The 17,545-nt window shown below is 41.4% G+C and overlaps 1 protein-coding gene across 1 annotated transcript in view; it reads left to right on the top strand.

The window, feature by feature from the left end:
- Positions 1-13,952, top strand: part of c10h11orf65 (chromosome 10 C11orf65 homolog) — a 154,933-nt gene extending 140,981 nt beyond the window's left edge. The window contains exon 11 of the mRNA XM_085999101.1: positions 12,943-13,952. Within this exon, the coding sequence (XP_085855227.1) occupies positions 12,943-13,046 (104 nt within the window). The 3' untranslated portion in view covers positions 13,047-13,952. The remainder of the gene's footprint in view (positions 1-12,942) is intronic.
- The last annotated feature ends 3,593 nt before the right edge of the window (positions 13,953-17,545 follow it).

Genomic DNA, 17,545 nt, shown 5'->3' with positions numbered 1-17,545 from the left:
TTATCAATGGGGACATGATCGAGGCGGGACTGCTGCTTGTCTGGTTTTAGTCCTGCCTCCATCGACGTCTGACCAACCCACGCTATTTTCCCTTGATTGACCTTGTTAAGCCCAGTCAATTAAGGGAAAGCCGGTGACAGAGGACATCAGCGTATGACGTTTCATCTGTCAAGATTTTTTGACAGTTGAATTGTCATCGTTTGACAGCTCTGTGAAGTTGTCAAACACTGATGATCTGTCTTCTAAGTTGAGTCCTTGTACTGAAGACTCACTTAGAAAGCTTTCCTGAGCAGAAAGCAGAAGGCCGCTGCATTTAAGAATGCAGCGGCCGTTCTGCTTTCTCTGCCGGTGAGATGAGGCAGCGATGAAGCCTGGAGGAAGAAGCAAAGGTAAGTAATCTTATTAAAACACTCTACACTCACCTCACACACTTACCTCTCCACACTTGCACTCATCTCTCACCTGCACACCAGACATTTCGGCCCCGCAGACCCACAGCTCGCCTCGGCGAGGTTCGGAGCCGTCGGGAAGCCCACACTTTAGGTCTCAAAATAGGGATTAGCCAAAAAACTGCCTGTTAACTATCTGTTAACCGGCAGTTAATTGGTACTAATCTCCTTCCCGCCTCGAGGAGACGGGACCCGGTGCGGGTCTGGTACTTGCCTCCTGGGAAGATGGCACAGAGGCAGGTTGGGGGCGGGATGGGTACCCGCTCCCAGATTCTGCCATTTCCTGGCAGTCCCACCTCCATACCCGCCTCCCTAGGGCTGGCAAAATCGCCCCTCATAAATTGAACCCAGGATGTTCCTTGTCTTCAATGCTCAGTAACATACCGTGTGATGAATTTACCCACTAAGTTAATTATTTGCACTTTCATTACAGACTGTTCTAGTTAATTCTGGCCTTCTCAATATAATGTTAGTGTGTTACTCAAGGTTATGTATGTCAGACTGTGTAAAGCTTATTGTAGTCCTCCAAAAGATACCAGCGGAGGTGACATATAGGGATAATTGTAGTCTAAACCTTGCCATGTAGACATAGGGCAGGAATTTCCTCAGATCTACACCCGCTCCATCACTGCATTTCTGGAAAAGTTAAGGCAGCAGAGTGGTAGCGTCTCTGAGGAAATATGGTTCTTCCTTTTTCAAACTTCTTAAGTATCACTCTATTGTACATGGGATAACTGATAGAACAATTCAATTGGCAGATAATTGTGACAGCCCTGTTATGTTCATTAATAACTAGACGTTTTCATTATGAACAGCTAGCGTCTAGCTAGTCACTTTATTCATGCCCTGTGGACTTCTACAGTATCCATCTTGACTACTGCCTTGTGGGTAGCCTAGTGCATCGTGGGTAGTCCCACTCTATATATATATACAGCTAGACATACAGCAACATACAGCTCCACCTAGTGTACCATTCTAGAATGACATGTTACTGATCATTACATCCCCCTTACTTTGAGGTTAAACAAAATCAATATCAATCAACTTTCAAGAAAAACGATAAATATGATATCAGTAACACTTTTGTTAGTGCTCTATAAACATAAACATTTTCACAACAGTCAACACATTTTCAAAGCTTTACTTTATACTCAAAGATTAAGTCTATCAGGCTTTTTTTACTTCACGTGCGGATCTTCTCAGCACAGGTAAGTCTGATGTGTTTTCCTGAGAGCCTGTTTGCGTTAGATTGTTCTGGTGGTGATTGACAAGATTCAGTTGCGGCATTGTCATCGATTTGCTTTTGGATAGTTTCTTGTGTTTTCAGGAGGGAACGGCGGTTCCTCCTGAGAATCTGTCCTTCCTCAGTTCTAACAGTGTATGACCTTGGTCCTACTTCCTCAAGAACTGTAGCTTTCCTGTTCCATGCATCTGGATCCTCAATCCTGACAACATCATCTCTTGTCAATGGTTTCAGAGTTTTGGATGACTTGTCATAGTATGATTTCTGTTTCAGCTTTAACAGTTGAAGTCTCTGTCTCAGTTCCTTACTCTGCTTTTCTTTTGCACAGCAGGGTAGCGTGGTACGCAACTTGCGACCCATTAGGAGTTCAGCAGGTGAAGAACCAGAGTCTAAAGGTGAGGCTCGGTAGCTCAGCAGGGCGAGATAAGGATCAGACTTGCTTTCTGTCGCTTTCTTCAGCAGCTGTTTGAGAACTTGAACGCCTTTTTCTGCCTTACCATTCGATTGAGCATACAAAGGACTGGATGTGATGTGCTGAAAGTCATACTGTGCTGCAAACTGTTGCCACTCCTTACAGTTGAAGCACGGACCATTGTCGCTAACGGCAATCCTGGGAATCCCATGTCTGGCGAAGATGGATTTAACATACATTATGACACTGCTTGCTGTGGTGCTTGAGAGCAGCGCCATCTCAGGATAGTTAGAATAGTAGTCAATCACTATTAGATATTCTTTACCATTCAAATGAAAAAGGTCCATACCAACCTTTTGCCATGGTGCTGTTGGTAAGTCAGCTACTATCATTGGTTCCTTTGTTTGTTTGTTTGTTTTGGTGTTTCTGACACGTCTCACATTCACCTATCATGTTCTCAATGTCCTTATTTATGCCAGGCCAATAAACAGTGTCTCTTGCTCTCCTTTTGCATTTTTCAATTCCGAGGTGTCCCTCATGAATCCTTTTGAGCATGTCTTGACGTAAAGCCTGTGGAATGACTATTCTGTTCTGTTTTAGTAATAGTCCACTTGCGACACTCAATTCTGACCTGATGTGAAAGTACTTTGGACAGGAACCTTTTGGCCAACCATGATGAATGTTCTCTATTACTGTTTGTAACGCTGTATCTTTTACTGTTTCTTCTGCTATTTGCTTTGATTTTGTGTCTGACATGGGCAGCGCAGCAGTGACCATACTCACATGAACATCCACGTCTTCTTCAGTAGAGCTCACATGACTCATTGTGGGTGCTCGGGATAGTGCATCTGCTAACACTATGTGTTTGCCTGGTGTGTAGATCAGTTCAAAGTCATATCTTTGCAGCTTCATCATGAGTTGTATCCTTGGAGACATCTCATTCAGATTTTTTTTTATGATGGCAACCAGTGGGCTGTGGTCTGTCTCAACTGTGAAGGTGGGAAGTCCATATATGTAGCCATGGAACTTTTCTAGTCCAACTACCAAGCCTAGACATTCCTTTTCAATCTGGGCGTATCGACACTCAGAATCAGTCATAGACCTGGAGGCATAGGCAACAGGCTTCCAATCTTCACCCTCTGCTTGTAGCAAGACCGTGCCTAGGCCATCTTTTGATGCATCCATTGACACTTTGATTCTCTTTGTTGGGTCAAAGAAGGTGAGTACAGGTGTGGTTGTCAGCACTGTTTTGATGTTCATCCACTCTTGTTCATGTCTTTCTGTCCATGCGAACTCATTTGTTTTACGTAGCAGGTCTCGCAGACAGGCTGTCTTGGCTGACAAACTTCATTGGAAAGTTCATTCCTAACTTATCATCCCCATGATGTGTAGCACTCCTTTTTTGTCAGTGGGTCGGGGCATTTTGAGTATGGCGTTTACTTTTTCCATATCTGGCTCTATTCCTTTACCAGATAGATTATCTCCTAGGAAAGTGACTTCCTGGATGCCAAACTGACACTTGGCTTTGTTGAGCTTCAGTCCATTCCGGCGTATGCTCTGTAGCACTTTAGTCAGTCTCTCATTGTGTCCTTTCAGTGTGGAACCCCAGATGATGATGTCATCAACATAGACCCAAACTCCTTCCAGACCTTCAATTATGTGTTCCATCGCTCTATGAAAGATTTCAGATGCATTCTGAGGAAACAATACCTGCCAAATGGTGTGTTGAAGGTACAGTATTTGGTGCTCTCTTCATCCAGTTTTAGTTGCCAAAATCCTTGTGAGGCATCGAGCTTTGTGAAGTATCTGGCACCTGACATTTCACTGGTGATTTCTTCTCGCTTGGGAATCTGGTAGTGTTCACGTTTTATGTTTGCATTTAAGTCCTTTGGATCCATGCATCTTCTTAGATCATTGTTCTTTTTCTTTACACATACCATGGAGTTGACCCAGTCTGTTGGCTCTTCGACTTTCCTGATGACTCCTAGTGTGGTCATTCTGTCCAGTTCTTTCTTGAGCCGGTCACGCAGGGGTGCTGGAACTCTCCGTGGAGCATGTACCACTGGCTGAGCATCCTCCTTCTTTAGCTGGATCTTGTAAGTGAATGGTAGAACTCCAAATCCTTTGAACACATCCTGGAAATTACTCACTACAGAATCCACCGAGTCATCTGGTCTGCTTATGGCACAGTTTATACGGTAGACTCTCTTGACCAGTTCTAAGTCCTCACAAGCTTTTTCACCTAGTAGTGAATCAAGTCCTTCACCCACAACAGAAAACATGAGATGATGCACTTTGTCTTTGACTGTCACTTTAAGTCTGCATACACCTAAGCTATCTATTTTCTGTCCATTATAGTTCTTCAGTAGTACTGACTTTTTCTGTATTTTGGGCTTTTCTTTCATGTTTTTAATGTCACTCATACTGATTAAGTTTGCTTTTGCCCCAATGTCTAGTTTCAATGTAACTAATGCTCCATTTACCTGCAGTGGGATCATCCATTTGTCCTCTTTTACTGCATTAACTTTATGTTCAGCATTGTCCATTCCTGAGGGCTGCACATTTTCTGTATCCTTTTTGATATTGTCACATGACACCATTCCTACAGAAAATGTCTCACTTAAATCAGTGTCCTCAATCACATTGACTTGTTGCCCTTTCTTTGTTTTTACTTTTGAAAAGCATTGTTTGGCAAAGTGATTCTTTCCATGACATTTTGTGCACATTTTCCCAAACACAGGGCATTGTCGTGACTGGTGTTTGTAACCACAGCGTGTACAATTAAAAATTCCTTCCTCCGATTGCTTTTCATTTCTGTTCTGCCCATGTTTCTTTCCTTTGTAGGACACAGCACCAACAGCAGCACTATCACTTACTACAATCGCATTATTATTATTTTCACTGAAAGTCTTCGCGTGCTTTTGAGCTAGCTCACTGGCTTGGCGTATTTTCACAGCATTTTCCAATGTTAGTTTGGTTTCTCTCAACAGACGTTCCCTGACCTTTTTATCATGAATACCAAACACAATCTGGTCACGAATCATGGATAATTTCAGATCAGAGAAATTACATGTCTGTGCTTTCAGTTTTAGATCGGTCACAAAGCTATCAAAAGTCTCATTTTGCTGCTGTGTCCATGAACGGAACACATACCTCTCATAGGTTTCGTTCTTTTTGGGAGAACAATGTGTATCAAATTTCTTTAGCACATCGTCCAATTTTTTTCTGTCCTGCTCTGGATCAAATACAAACGTATTAAATACCTCTATCACCTGCGGGCCTGCAACCATGAGCAGCAACGCTATTTTCCTTGCGTCTGGCATCGTACCGAACCCGATGGCAGCAATGTAGAGTTCGAATTGTTGTTTGAAAGTCCGCCAATTGCAGTCAACATTCCCCGTGAGTTTCAAACCCTCCGGTGGCTTCAAATTCTCCATGTCGCGTTTCACAATTTTCAGCAGATTTTACCAATCCTGGTACCATGTTATGTTCATTAATAACTAGACGTTTTCATTATGAACAGCTAGCTTCTAGCTAGTCACTTTATTCATGCCATGTGGACTTCTACAGTATCCATCTTGACTACTGCCTTGTGGGTAGCCTAGTGCATTGGGGGTAGTCCCACTCATATATATATATATATATACAGCTAGACATACAGCTCCACCTAGTGTACCATTCTGGAATAACATGTTACTGATCATTACAAGCCCCTTTGGAATCAATGAGCAAAGCAATGAGGTAAACAAGATGCAATTTATGACAATTACATATTAATACCTCCTTGATACCTGCAAGAGTCATATTTCAGATATTTAAATGACTGGATGGAAATTGCAAGTAGCAACTCTTCTGCAAATTTTCAAGGTACCTCTATATTAAGATCACTTCTTCCTTTATGTAGGAGCAATAATACTCCAGATATTAATTTTACATAAATATATAAAACATCAAAATAGAACACCAATTGAAAATTGTAAACAAGAGACCATTAAAAAATTAGTGTAAAGAGACAGTTTTTAAATGATTATTTAACCTTTGGGATTTTATGTAATTGGGGAAGTTCAATGGCATTTATTCAGTACTTTATTATAGTGAATTGTGTGACTATATAAAGGGTACCATATGAAAGCCAATAGGATATGATTTATATCTCATGAGTGGGTTGACCTGAGAACTCATGAGTGATAAATTTACAAGTGAACTTTAGTTATTCTTCAAATTTTCTTGCAGTTTATTGTTATGTGCTGTGGGTTAAGAATGTTTTTTAAATAAAATTTTCAAAGAAAAATAGTTACAGCAATTATAACAAAATATGAGGAGGTCACTGGTTGGCAGTCAGGTGTAGGAATTCTGGCTGAGGTCAACTGTAGCACCAGAAGTGTTACCCTGGCTGAGATCAGTTAACTCGGCAGAGACCATGGGGGTGATTTTATCAATGGGGACATGATCGAGGCGGGACTGCTGCTTGTCTGGTTTTAGTCCTGCCTCCATCGACGTCTGACCAACCCACGCTATTTTCCCTTGATTGACCTTGTTAAGCCCAGTCAATTAAGGGAAAGCCGGTGACAGAGGACATCAGCGTATGACGTTTCATCTGTCAAGATTTTTTGACAGTTGAATTGTCATCGTTTGACAGCTCTGTGAAGTTGTCAAACACTGATGATCTGTCTTCTAAGTTGAGTCCTTGTACTGAAGACTCACTTAGAAAGCTTTCCTGAGCAGAAAGCAGAAGGCCGCTGCATTTAAGAATGCAGCGGCCGTTCTGCTTTCTCTGCCGGTGAGATGAGGCAGCGATGAAGCCTGGAGGAAGAAGCAAAGGTAAGTAATCTTATTAAAACACTCTACACTCACCTCACACACTTACCTCTCCACACTTGCACTCATCTCTCACCTGCACACCAGACATTTCGGCCCCGCAGACCCACAGCTCGCCTCGGCGAGGTTCGGAGCCGTCGGGAAGCCCACACTTTAGGTCTCAAAATAGGGATTAGCCAAAAAACTGCCTGTTAACTATCTGTTAACCGGCAGTTAATTGGTACTAATCTCCTTCCCGCCTCGAGGAGACGGGACCCGGTGCGGGTCTGGTACTTGCCTCCTGGGAAGATGGCACAGAGGCAGGTTGGGGGCGGGATGGGTACCCGCTCCCAGATTCTGCCATTTCCTGGCAGTCCCACCTCCATACCCGCCTCCCTAGGGCTGGCAAAATCGCCCCTCATAAATTGAACCCAGGATGTTCCTTGTCTTCAATGCTCAGTAACATACCGTGTGATGAATTTACCCACTAAGTTAATTATTTGCACTTTCATTACAGACTGTTCTAGTTAATTCTGGCCTTCTCAATATAATGTTAGTGTGTTACTCAAGGTTATGTATGTCAGACTGTGTAAAGCTTATTGTAGTCCTCCAAAAGATACCAGCGGAGGTGACATATAGGGATAATTGTAGTCTAAACCTTGCCATGTAGACATAGGGCAGGAATTTCCTCAGATCTACACCCGCTCCATCACTGCATTTCTGGAAAAGTTAAGGCAGCAGAGTGGTAGCGTCTCTGAGGAAATATGGTTCTTCCTTTTTCAAACTTCTTAAGTATCACTCTATTGTACATGGGATAACTGATAGAACAATTCAATTGGCAGATAATTGTGACAGCCCTGTTATGTTCATTAATAACTAGACGTTTTCATTATGAACAGCTAGCGTCTAGCTAGTCACTTTATTCATGCCCTGTGGACTTCTACAGTATCCATCTTGACTACTGCCTTGTGGGTAGCCTAGTGCATCGTGGGTAGTCCCACTCTATATATATATACAGCTAGACATACAGCAACATACAGCTCCACCTAGTGTACCATTCTAGAATGACATGTTACTGATCATTACATCCCCCTTACTTTGAGGTTAAACAAAATCAATATCAATCAACTTTCAAGAAAAACGATAAATATGATATCAGTAACACTTTTGTTAGTGCTCTATAAACATAAACATTTTCACAACAGTCAACACATTTTCAAAGCTTTACTTTATACTCAAAGATTAAGTCTATCAGGCTTTTTTTACTTCACGTGCGGATCTTCTCAGCACAGGTAAGTCTGATGTGTTTTCCTGAGAGCCTGTTTGCGTTAGATTGTTCTGGTGGTGATTGACAAGATTCAGTTGCGGCATTGTCATCGATTTGCTTTTGGATAGTTTCTTGTGTTTTCAGGAGGGAACGGCGGTTCCTCCTGAGAATCTGTCCTTCCTCAGTTCTAACAGTGTATGACCTTGGTCCTACTTCCTCAAGAACTGTAGCTTTCCTGTTCCATGCATCTGGATCCTCAATCCTGACAACATCATCCCTTGTCAATGGTTTCAGAGTTTTGGATGACTTGTCATAGTATGATTTCTGTTTCAGCTTTAACAGTTGAAGTCTCTGTCTCAGTTCCTTACTCTGCTTTTCTTTTGCACAGCAGGGTAGCGTGGTACGCAACTTGCGACCCATTAGGAGTTCAGCAGGTGAAGAACCAGAGTCTAAAGGTGAGGCTCGGTAGCTCAGCAGGGCGAGATAAGGATCAGACTTGCTTTCTGTCGCTTTCTTCAGCAGCTGTTTGAGAACTTGAACGCCTTTTTCTGCCTTACCATTCGATTGAGCATACAAAGGACTGGATGTGATGTGCTGAAAGTCATACTGTGCTGCAAACTGTTGCCACTCCTTACAGTTGAAGCACGGACCATTGTCGCTAACGGCAATCCTGGGAATCCCATGTCTGGCGAAGATGGATTTAACATACATTATGACACTGCTTGCTGTGGTGCTTGAGAGCAGCGCCATCTCAGGATAGTTAGAATAGTAGTCAATCACTATTAGATATTCTTTACCATTCAAATGAAAAAGGTCCATACCAACCTTTTGCCATGGTGCTGTTGGTAAGTCAGCTACTATCATTGGTTCCTTTGTTTGTTTGTTTGTTTTGGTGTTTCTGACACGTCTCACATTCACCTATCATGTTCTCAATGTCCTTATTTATGCCAGGCCAATAAACAGTGTCTCTTGCTCTCCTTTTGCATTTTTCAATTCCGAGGTGTCCCTCATGAATCCTTTTGAGCATGTCTTGACGTAAAGCCTGTGGAATGACTATTCTGTTCTGTTTTAGTAATAGTCCACTTGCGACACTCAATTCTGACCTGATGTGAAAGTACTTTGGACAGGAACCTTTTGGCCAACCATGATGAATGTTCTCTATTACTGTTTGTAACGCTGTATCTTTTACTGTTTCTTCTGCTATTTGCTTTGATTTTGTGTCTGACATGGGCAGCGCAGCAGTGACCATACTCACATGAACATCCACGTCTTCTTCAGTAGAGCTCACATGACTCATTGTGGGTGCTCGGGATAGTGCATCTGCTAACACTATGTGTTTGCCTGGTGTGTAGATCAGTTCAAAGTCATATCTTTGCAGCTTCATCATGAGTTGTATCCTTGGAGACATCTCATTCAGATTTTTTTTTATGATGGCAACCAGTGGGCTGTGGTCTGTCTCAACTGTGAAGGTGGGAAGTCCATATATGTAGCCATGGAACTTTTCTAGTCCAACTACCAAGCCTAGACATTCCTTTTCAATCTGGGCGTATCGACACTCAGAATCAGTCATAGACCTGGAGGCATAGGCAACAGGCTTCCAATCTTCACCCTCTGCTTGTAGCAAGACCGTGCCTAGGCCATCTTTTGATGCATCCATTGACACTTTGATTCTCTTTGTTGGGTCAAAGAAGGTGAGTACAGGTGTGGTTGTCAGCACTGTTTTGATGTTCATCCACTCTTGTTCATGTCTTTCTGTCCATGCGAACTCATTTGTTTTACGTAGCAGGTCTCGCAGACAGGCTGTCTTGGCTGACAAACTTCATTGGAAAGTTCATTCCTAACTTATCATCCCCATGATGTGTAGCACTCCTTTTTTGTCAGTGGGTCGGGGCATTTTGAGTATGGCGTTTACTTTTTCCATATCTGGCTCTATTCCTTTACCAGATAGATTATCTCCTAGGAAAGTGACTTCCTGGATGCCAAACTGACACTTGGCTTTGTTGAGCTTCAGTCCATTCCGGCGTATGCTCTGTAGCACTTTAGTCAGTCTCTCATTGTGTCCTTTCAGTGTGGAACCCCAGATGATGATGTCATCAACATAGACCCAAACTCCTTCCAGACCTTCAATTATGTGTTCCATCGCTCTATGAAAGATTTCAGATGCATTCTGAGGAAACAATACCTGCCAAATGGTGTGTTGAAGGTACAGTATTTGGTGCTCTCTTCATCCAGTTTTAGTTGCCAAAATCCTTGTGAGGCATCGAGCTTTGTGAAGTATCTGGCACCTGACATTTCACTGGTGATTTCTTCTCGCTTGGGAATCTGGTAGTGTTCACGTTTTATGTTTGCATTTAAGTCCTTTGGATCCATGCATCTTCTTAGATCATTGTTCTTTTTCTTTACACATACCATGGAGTTGACCCAGTCTGTTGGCTCTTCGACTTTCCTGATGACTCCTAGTGTGGTCATTCTGTCCAGTTCTTTCTTGAGCCGGTCACGCAGGGGTGCTGGAACTCTCCGTGGAGCATGTACCACTGGCTGAGCATCCTCCTTCTTTAGCTGGATCTTGTAAGTGAATGGTAGAACTCCAAATCCTTTGAACACATCCTGGAAATTACTCACTACAGAATCCACCGAGTCATCTGGTCTGCTTATGGCACAGTTTATACGGTAGACTCTCTTGACCAGTTCTAAGTCCTCACAAGCTTTTTCACCTAGTAGTGAATCAAGTCCTTCACCCACAACAGAAAACATGAGATGATGCACTTTGTCTTTGACTGTCACTTTAAGTCTGCATACACCTAAGCTATCTATTTTCTGTCCATTATAGTTCTTCAGTAGTACTGACTTTTTCTGTATTTTGGGCTTTTCTTTCATGTTTTTAATGTCACTCATACTGATTAAGTTTGCTTTTGCCCCAATGTCTAGTTTCAATGTAACTAATGCTCCATTTACCTGCAGTGGGATCATCCATTTGTCCTCTTTTACTGCATTAACTTTATGTTCAGCATTGTCCATTCCTGAGGGCTGCACATTTTCTGTATCCTTTTTGATATTGTCACATGACACCATTCCTACAGAAAATGTCTCACTTAAATCAGTGTCCTCAATCACATTGACTTGTTGCCCTTTCTTTGTTTTTACTTTTGAAAAGCATTGTTTGGCAAAGTGATTCTTTCCATGACATTTTGTGCACATTTTCCCAAACACAGGGCATTGTCGTGACTGGTGTTTGTAACCACAGCGTGTACAATTAAAAATTCCTTCCTCCGATTGCTTTTCATTTCTGTTCTGCCCATGTTTCTTTCCTTTGTAGGACACAGCACCAACAGCAGCACTATCACTTACTACAATCGCATTATTATTATTTTCACTGAAAGTCTTCGCGTGCTTTTGAGCTAGCTCACTGGCTTGGCGTATTTTCACAGCATTTTCCAATGTTAGTTTGGTTTCTCTCAACAGACGTTCCCTGACCTTTTTATCATGAATACCAAACACAATCTGGTCACGAATCATGGATAATTTCAGATCAGAGAAATTACATGTCTGTGCTTTCAGTTTTAGATCGGTCACAAAGCTATCAAAAGTCTCATTTTGCTGCTGTGTCCATGAACGGAACACATACCTCTCATAGGTTTCGTTCTTTTTGGGAGAACAATGTGTATCAAATTTCTTTAGCACATCGTCCAATTTTTTTCTGTCCTGCTCTGGATCAAATACAAACGTATTAAATACCTCTATCACCTGCGGGCCTGCAACCATGAGCAGCAACGCTATTTTCCTTGCGTCTGGCATCGTACCGAACCCGATGGCAGCAATGTAGAGTTCGAATTGTTGTTTGAAAGTCCGCCAATTGCAGTCAACATTCCCCGTGAGTTTCAAACCCTCCGGTGGCTTCAAATTCTCCATGTCGCGTTTCACAATTTTCAGCAGATTTTACCAATCCTGGTACCATGTTATGTTCATTAATAACTAGACGTTTTCATTATGAACAGCTAGCTTCTAGCTAGTCACTTTATTCATGCCATGTGGACTTCTACAGTATCCATCTTGACTACTGCCTTGTGGGTAGCCTAGTGCATTGGGGGTAGTCCCACTCATATATATATATATATATACAGCTAGACATACAGCTCCACCTAGTGTACCATTCTGGAATAACATGTTACTGATCATTACAAGCCCCTTTGGAATCAATGAGCAAAGCAATGAGGTAAACAAGATGCAATTTATGACAATTACATATTAATACCTCCTTGATACCTGCAAGAGTCATATTGTCGGTTTCCTGAATTGATATGTATTAGGCAGACATGAGTGAACTTGTTTATAAATCAAAGGTACCATGATGAAAAACCAAAATAGACAAAGAATGAAAGGCTATGGACAAAATCTTGCATTTTGTCACAATAACATATAGTAGTGTGCCAGAAAAAGTAAATGTAACAAGGAGTTTAAGGCATTCATTTTATAGTAGGTCGCACTCACTTCCATAAACTGTTTTTGGTTTGTAGCTTTATCAGGAATGTTGATTTGAATTATTGCCTATAACTCATTAATTACCAAATCTGCTTAAAAGCTTCAAAATGTATTTAGTATAGCACAGTATAACCCAAGAAAGTATTTCCCCAAGTGTGTTCAGCAAATTTGCCGTGGCCAAACTGAAGCGGTAATTGTAACCCTCAGAAGTTGATGTGCTCAAATAAAGACATTTCAAGACAAATCTTCATGAATCAAGTCGTACATTAAATTCTGTTTCTCAATTTATCCATAGGCACAAGATGCTATCCTGCGGAGAATGATCATTACAAACTAATAAGACTATGTGTAATGAAAACCTATGCAGCTATGCAGCGCACTGCTCAGTATACCATTTAGCCAAGAATAAATAAATTGAAAAATCACCAAAAACTGTTATAAGTACAAATCCACCATCAAATAAAGAAAAGAGCTAAAAGGTTAGGTATTTTCTTGGTTGAAAATTTATATACAGTGTAACACTAAAGAATTACAAGTGATCCTTTATTGAGTGGTCTCATGTATAATTTGTCATCTACAGTGTTTAGCATATTGTTTTTGACAAAAGTTCTGGCTGCAAAGAAAATTCAGTGATACTGACTTCCTTCCTTTTTTCAACATATGTATTATGCTGAAAACTTAATCAGCTATAACTTTATAGATATTCTTGTGGATTATGTCATGGAACGTGTATTTGAAAATAATGAACTATAATGTAAATGTTATCATTGATTTTTGCCTACACTGGCTTGCCAGAATTTTGCTACTGTATTTGCACAATAAACTCCAAATATACATGCCACTGAAATTGGAATGTAGGTAAAACCAATACATTTTATAAAGCATTCTGTTCACCTTGAGTTTGTGGGTGGATTCAAGAAATATTTTGTTCTAACTCTATTACCACACAATTGTGATCATGCAGGTACTCTCAGCATTGTAATAATTATGGTTGTTACATTGATTGATGTGCTAAGTTTAAAGCCTTGATTTTAAATCAAATGGGGGGAGTGAGGTAGCGGGAAGTACCCCAATGATGTCACAAGCTTGAGGCCTTGGCGATTTTAACTCCCAGGCCTCATTTCCATCTGATTGACAGGCTGCCAAAAATTGAGCAGCCTGCCCCCACATGATGGGCGCAATTTCCAGCGGGCCTCCCGAGGCCTGTTTAAAGCAGGGAAGCACCTCTGCTTTATGCTTATTTCTGGTTTAGTTTGAGACCTTCAATGAAACACTTCACACACCTTAGTTCCCCCTGAGGTCAGGCTTTATTTTTAATACGTAGATTCCACAGTAATACAACTCATATACTAAATGAGTACAAAATATTCATTATATAAGGGATTCTACAAAGAATTACTTATTGTAATATTTGTATATTATAGTTGTATTGGAACGTTTTTCACCAAACTGTGTCCGCAAACTGAATGAATTAATAGTTACCAAATTTGGGAGGCACTAGAATTCTCTAGGGCAATTAGGGATGGGCACTAAATGCAGGCCTAGCCAGCGACGCCCACATCCCATCAATGAATTTTAAAAAATTGTTTTTAATGTTCCAACTTGACTGTAGCTATCAGCTTTCAGTTTTCTTATCCTGTGGGTTGCAGACTCTCAACTAGGCTACTAACTGTCCCTCTATTTAAGACCTGAAAAGTGTGACTCTTGTTACATTTGTCAGTTCATTGTGCTGAAGGTCAGTTACAAACCAAAACTAAAAAGGATGAAGTTAATGAACTAACAAATGCCCGCCATCAAACTGCAAGGAATATCACTTCCTTATCACCCAACTACACTCCTCCCACAGATGTAGCCTTGTCATATTGTTTTTGCAATGAACGGTTCCTTTACTATATTTCCTCCCCACAATTAGGTGTTGTACATCAGGAATTAATTGAAACTATAAACTGCTTAAATTGATAGTTAAAGCATATGCTTTTACCCATTACCTAGACAGCAGAATGATGTTTACATAAGAACAAAAAAAATAGGAGCAGGAGTAGGCCATTTGGCCCTTTGAGCCTGCTCCGCCATTCAATAAGATCATGGCTGATCTTCTACCTCATCTCCACTTTCCTACACTATCCCCATATCCCTTGATCCCCTTAATATTCAAAAATCTATCGATTTCTGCCTTGAAAATACTCAACGACTGAGTCTCCACAGCCCTCTGGGGTAGAGAATTCCAAAGATTCACCACCCTCTGAGTGAAGAAATTTCTCCTCATCTCAGTCCTAAATGGCCGACCCCTAATTCTGAGTCTGTGACCCCTGGTTCTAGACTCCCCAGCCAGGGGAAACATCCTCCCTACATCTACCCTGTCAAGCCCTGTAAGAATTTTGTATGTTTCAATGAGATCACCTCTCATTCTTCTAAACTCTAGAGAATATAGGCCTAGTCTACTCAATCTCTCCTCATAGGACAATTCCCCCATCCCAGGAACCAGTCTGGTGCACCTTCGTTGCACTCCCTCTATGGCACGTATATCCTTCCTTAGGTAAGGAGAGCAAAACTATACACAATACTCCAGGTATGGTCTCACCAGGGCCTGATATAATTGCAGTAAGGCGTCTTTACTCTTATACTCAAATCCTCTTGTAATAAAGGCCAACATACCATTTGCTTTCCTAATTGTTTGCTGTACCTGCATGTTAACTTTCAGTGATTCGTGTACAAGGACAGTCAAACGCTGACAATTCATCTGCCAAAATTTTTTCGACAGATGAAATGCAGGGCAGGCTTAACAAGGTCAATCAAGGAAAAATAGCGTGGGTTGGTCAGACATCGCTGGGGGCGGGACTGAAACCCGGAAACCAGAAGTCCCGCCTCCAGCACGTCCCCATTGACAAAATCCAGCCCAAAGTATTTGTTTAATTTCTCTGCCATTTCCTTATTCCCCATTATAATTTCTCCTGTCTCAGCCTGTAAAGGACCCACATTTACTTTTGCTAATCTTTTCCTTTTTACATACCAAAGAAGCTTTTAGTCTGTTTTTATGTCTCTTGCTAGTTTACTCTCATATTCTATTTTCCCTTTCTTTATAAATTTCTTGGTCCTCCTTTGCTGAATTCTAAAATCCTCCCAATCCTCAGGCTTACTACTCTTTTTGGCAACATTATAAACCTCTTCCTTTGATCTAATAATATCTTTAACTTCTCTTGTTAGCCACAGTTGGACCACTTTTCCTGTAGGGTTTTTGTGCCTTAAAGGAATGTATATTTGTTGTAAATGATGTATTAATTCTTTAAATGCTAGCCATTGCTTGTCTACGATCATACCTTTTAATGTAATTTCCCAATCTACCTTAGCCAACTCGACCCTCATACCTACATAGTTTGCTTTTCTTAGATTTAAGACCCTAGTTTCGGATATAACAATCACTTTCAAACTCGATAGAAAATTCTATCATATTATGGTCACTCTTCCCCAAAGGCCCCTTTACTACAAGATTATTAATTAACCCTTTCTCATTGCACAATACTAGATCTAAAATAGCCTGTTCTCTAGTTGATTCCTCAACATACTGATCTCGAAAACTATCTTGCATACATTCCATGAATTCATCCTCCACACTATTACTGCAAATTTGGTTTGCCTAGTCGATATGTAGATTAAAGTCCCCCATGATTACTGTATTACCCTTGTTACATGCGCCTCTAATTTCCTGATTTGTACTCTGCCCTACATTACAACTACTACTTGGGGGCCTGTAAACAACTCCCACCAATGTTTTCTGCCCCTTGCTGTTTCTTAGCTCCACCCAAACTGATTCTACTTCTTGATTTTTGGAGCTAAGATCCTTTCTCTCTACTGTCTTTATCCCATCTTTTATTATCAGGGCTACCCCTCCTCCTTTTCCATTTTGCCTAACTCTTCTAAAAGTTAAGTATCCTGGAATATTTAGTTCCCAACCTTGGCCACTTTGTCACCACATCTCCGTTATGGCTATTAGATCAAATCTGTTTATTTCTATCTGCGCTATTCATCTATTTTGTTGCAAATGCTTTGCGCATTTTTTTCTATTTTTCCTTGATGTCACCTTAGCCACTGATGCCCTATTACCTTTGTTACTCTTTCTGTCCCTTCCTGACCCACTCTGCTTATTTTTACTGAAAACTCTACTCTGCTTTAGAGCCTTGACATTTCTCTTGCTGCTTTTAAATTTACTCTTTTCTGAATCCTCCCTCCAGCCCTTCATTAGTTTAAAGCCCTGTCTACTGCCCTAGTTATTTGGTTTGCCAGGACACTGGTCACAGCCCGGTTTATGTGGAGCTCCCTCTTTCCCCAGTATTGGTGCCAGTGCCCCATGAACTGAAACCCCTTCCTCCCACACCAATCTTTGAGTCATGCATTTAAATCTCTAATCTGTTTGTCCCTATGCCAATTTGCGCGTGATTCAGGTAACAATCCAGAGATTATTACCTTTGAGGTTCTGCTTATGGAGGGAGTCACAGCACGCAGGGAGGTTCTCTTCCCTTCTGATGGGCAGAAGAGACCTTCCCAGGACACCAACACAGCCTGGTTACACATTGCACAGGAGGGCACAAGCAAGGATGTGGTCAGGAGGACCTGGGTGCAGTGCTGCAAACATTTCAATGATCTTAGTAGATCATAAAACGTTAGTACAAAACCACACGCAACCTCATCCTGCTGTGTCTCTCATCACATCCCCATCAGTCTGCCTTCTCTACCCTATTCCTTCACATCCTTACTCCATCATTATTGAGGATGGGGATATTCATGGAGCATCCTCCTCTTAATTGTTTAATTGTCCACCACCATTCACGACTGGATGTGGCAGGACTGCAGAGCTTTGATCTGATCCATTGATTGTGGAATAGTTTAGCTCTGTCTATAGC

The sequence above is a fragment of the Somniosus microcephalus genome, chromosome 10, assembly GCF_052327205.1.
Source record: "Somniosus microcephalus isolate GS21.2 chromosome 10, FLI_Smic_1.0, whole genome shotgun sequence".
Classification (NCBI taxonomy): domain Eukaryota; kingdom Metazoa; phylum Chordata; class Chondrichthyes; order Squaliformes; family Somniosidae; genus Somniosus; species Somniosus microcephalus.
This window is presented reverse-complemented; position numbering and strand designations above follow the sequence as displayed.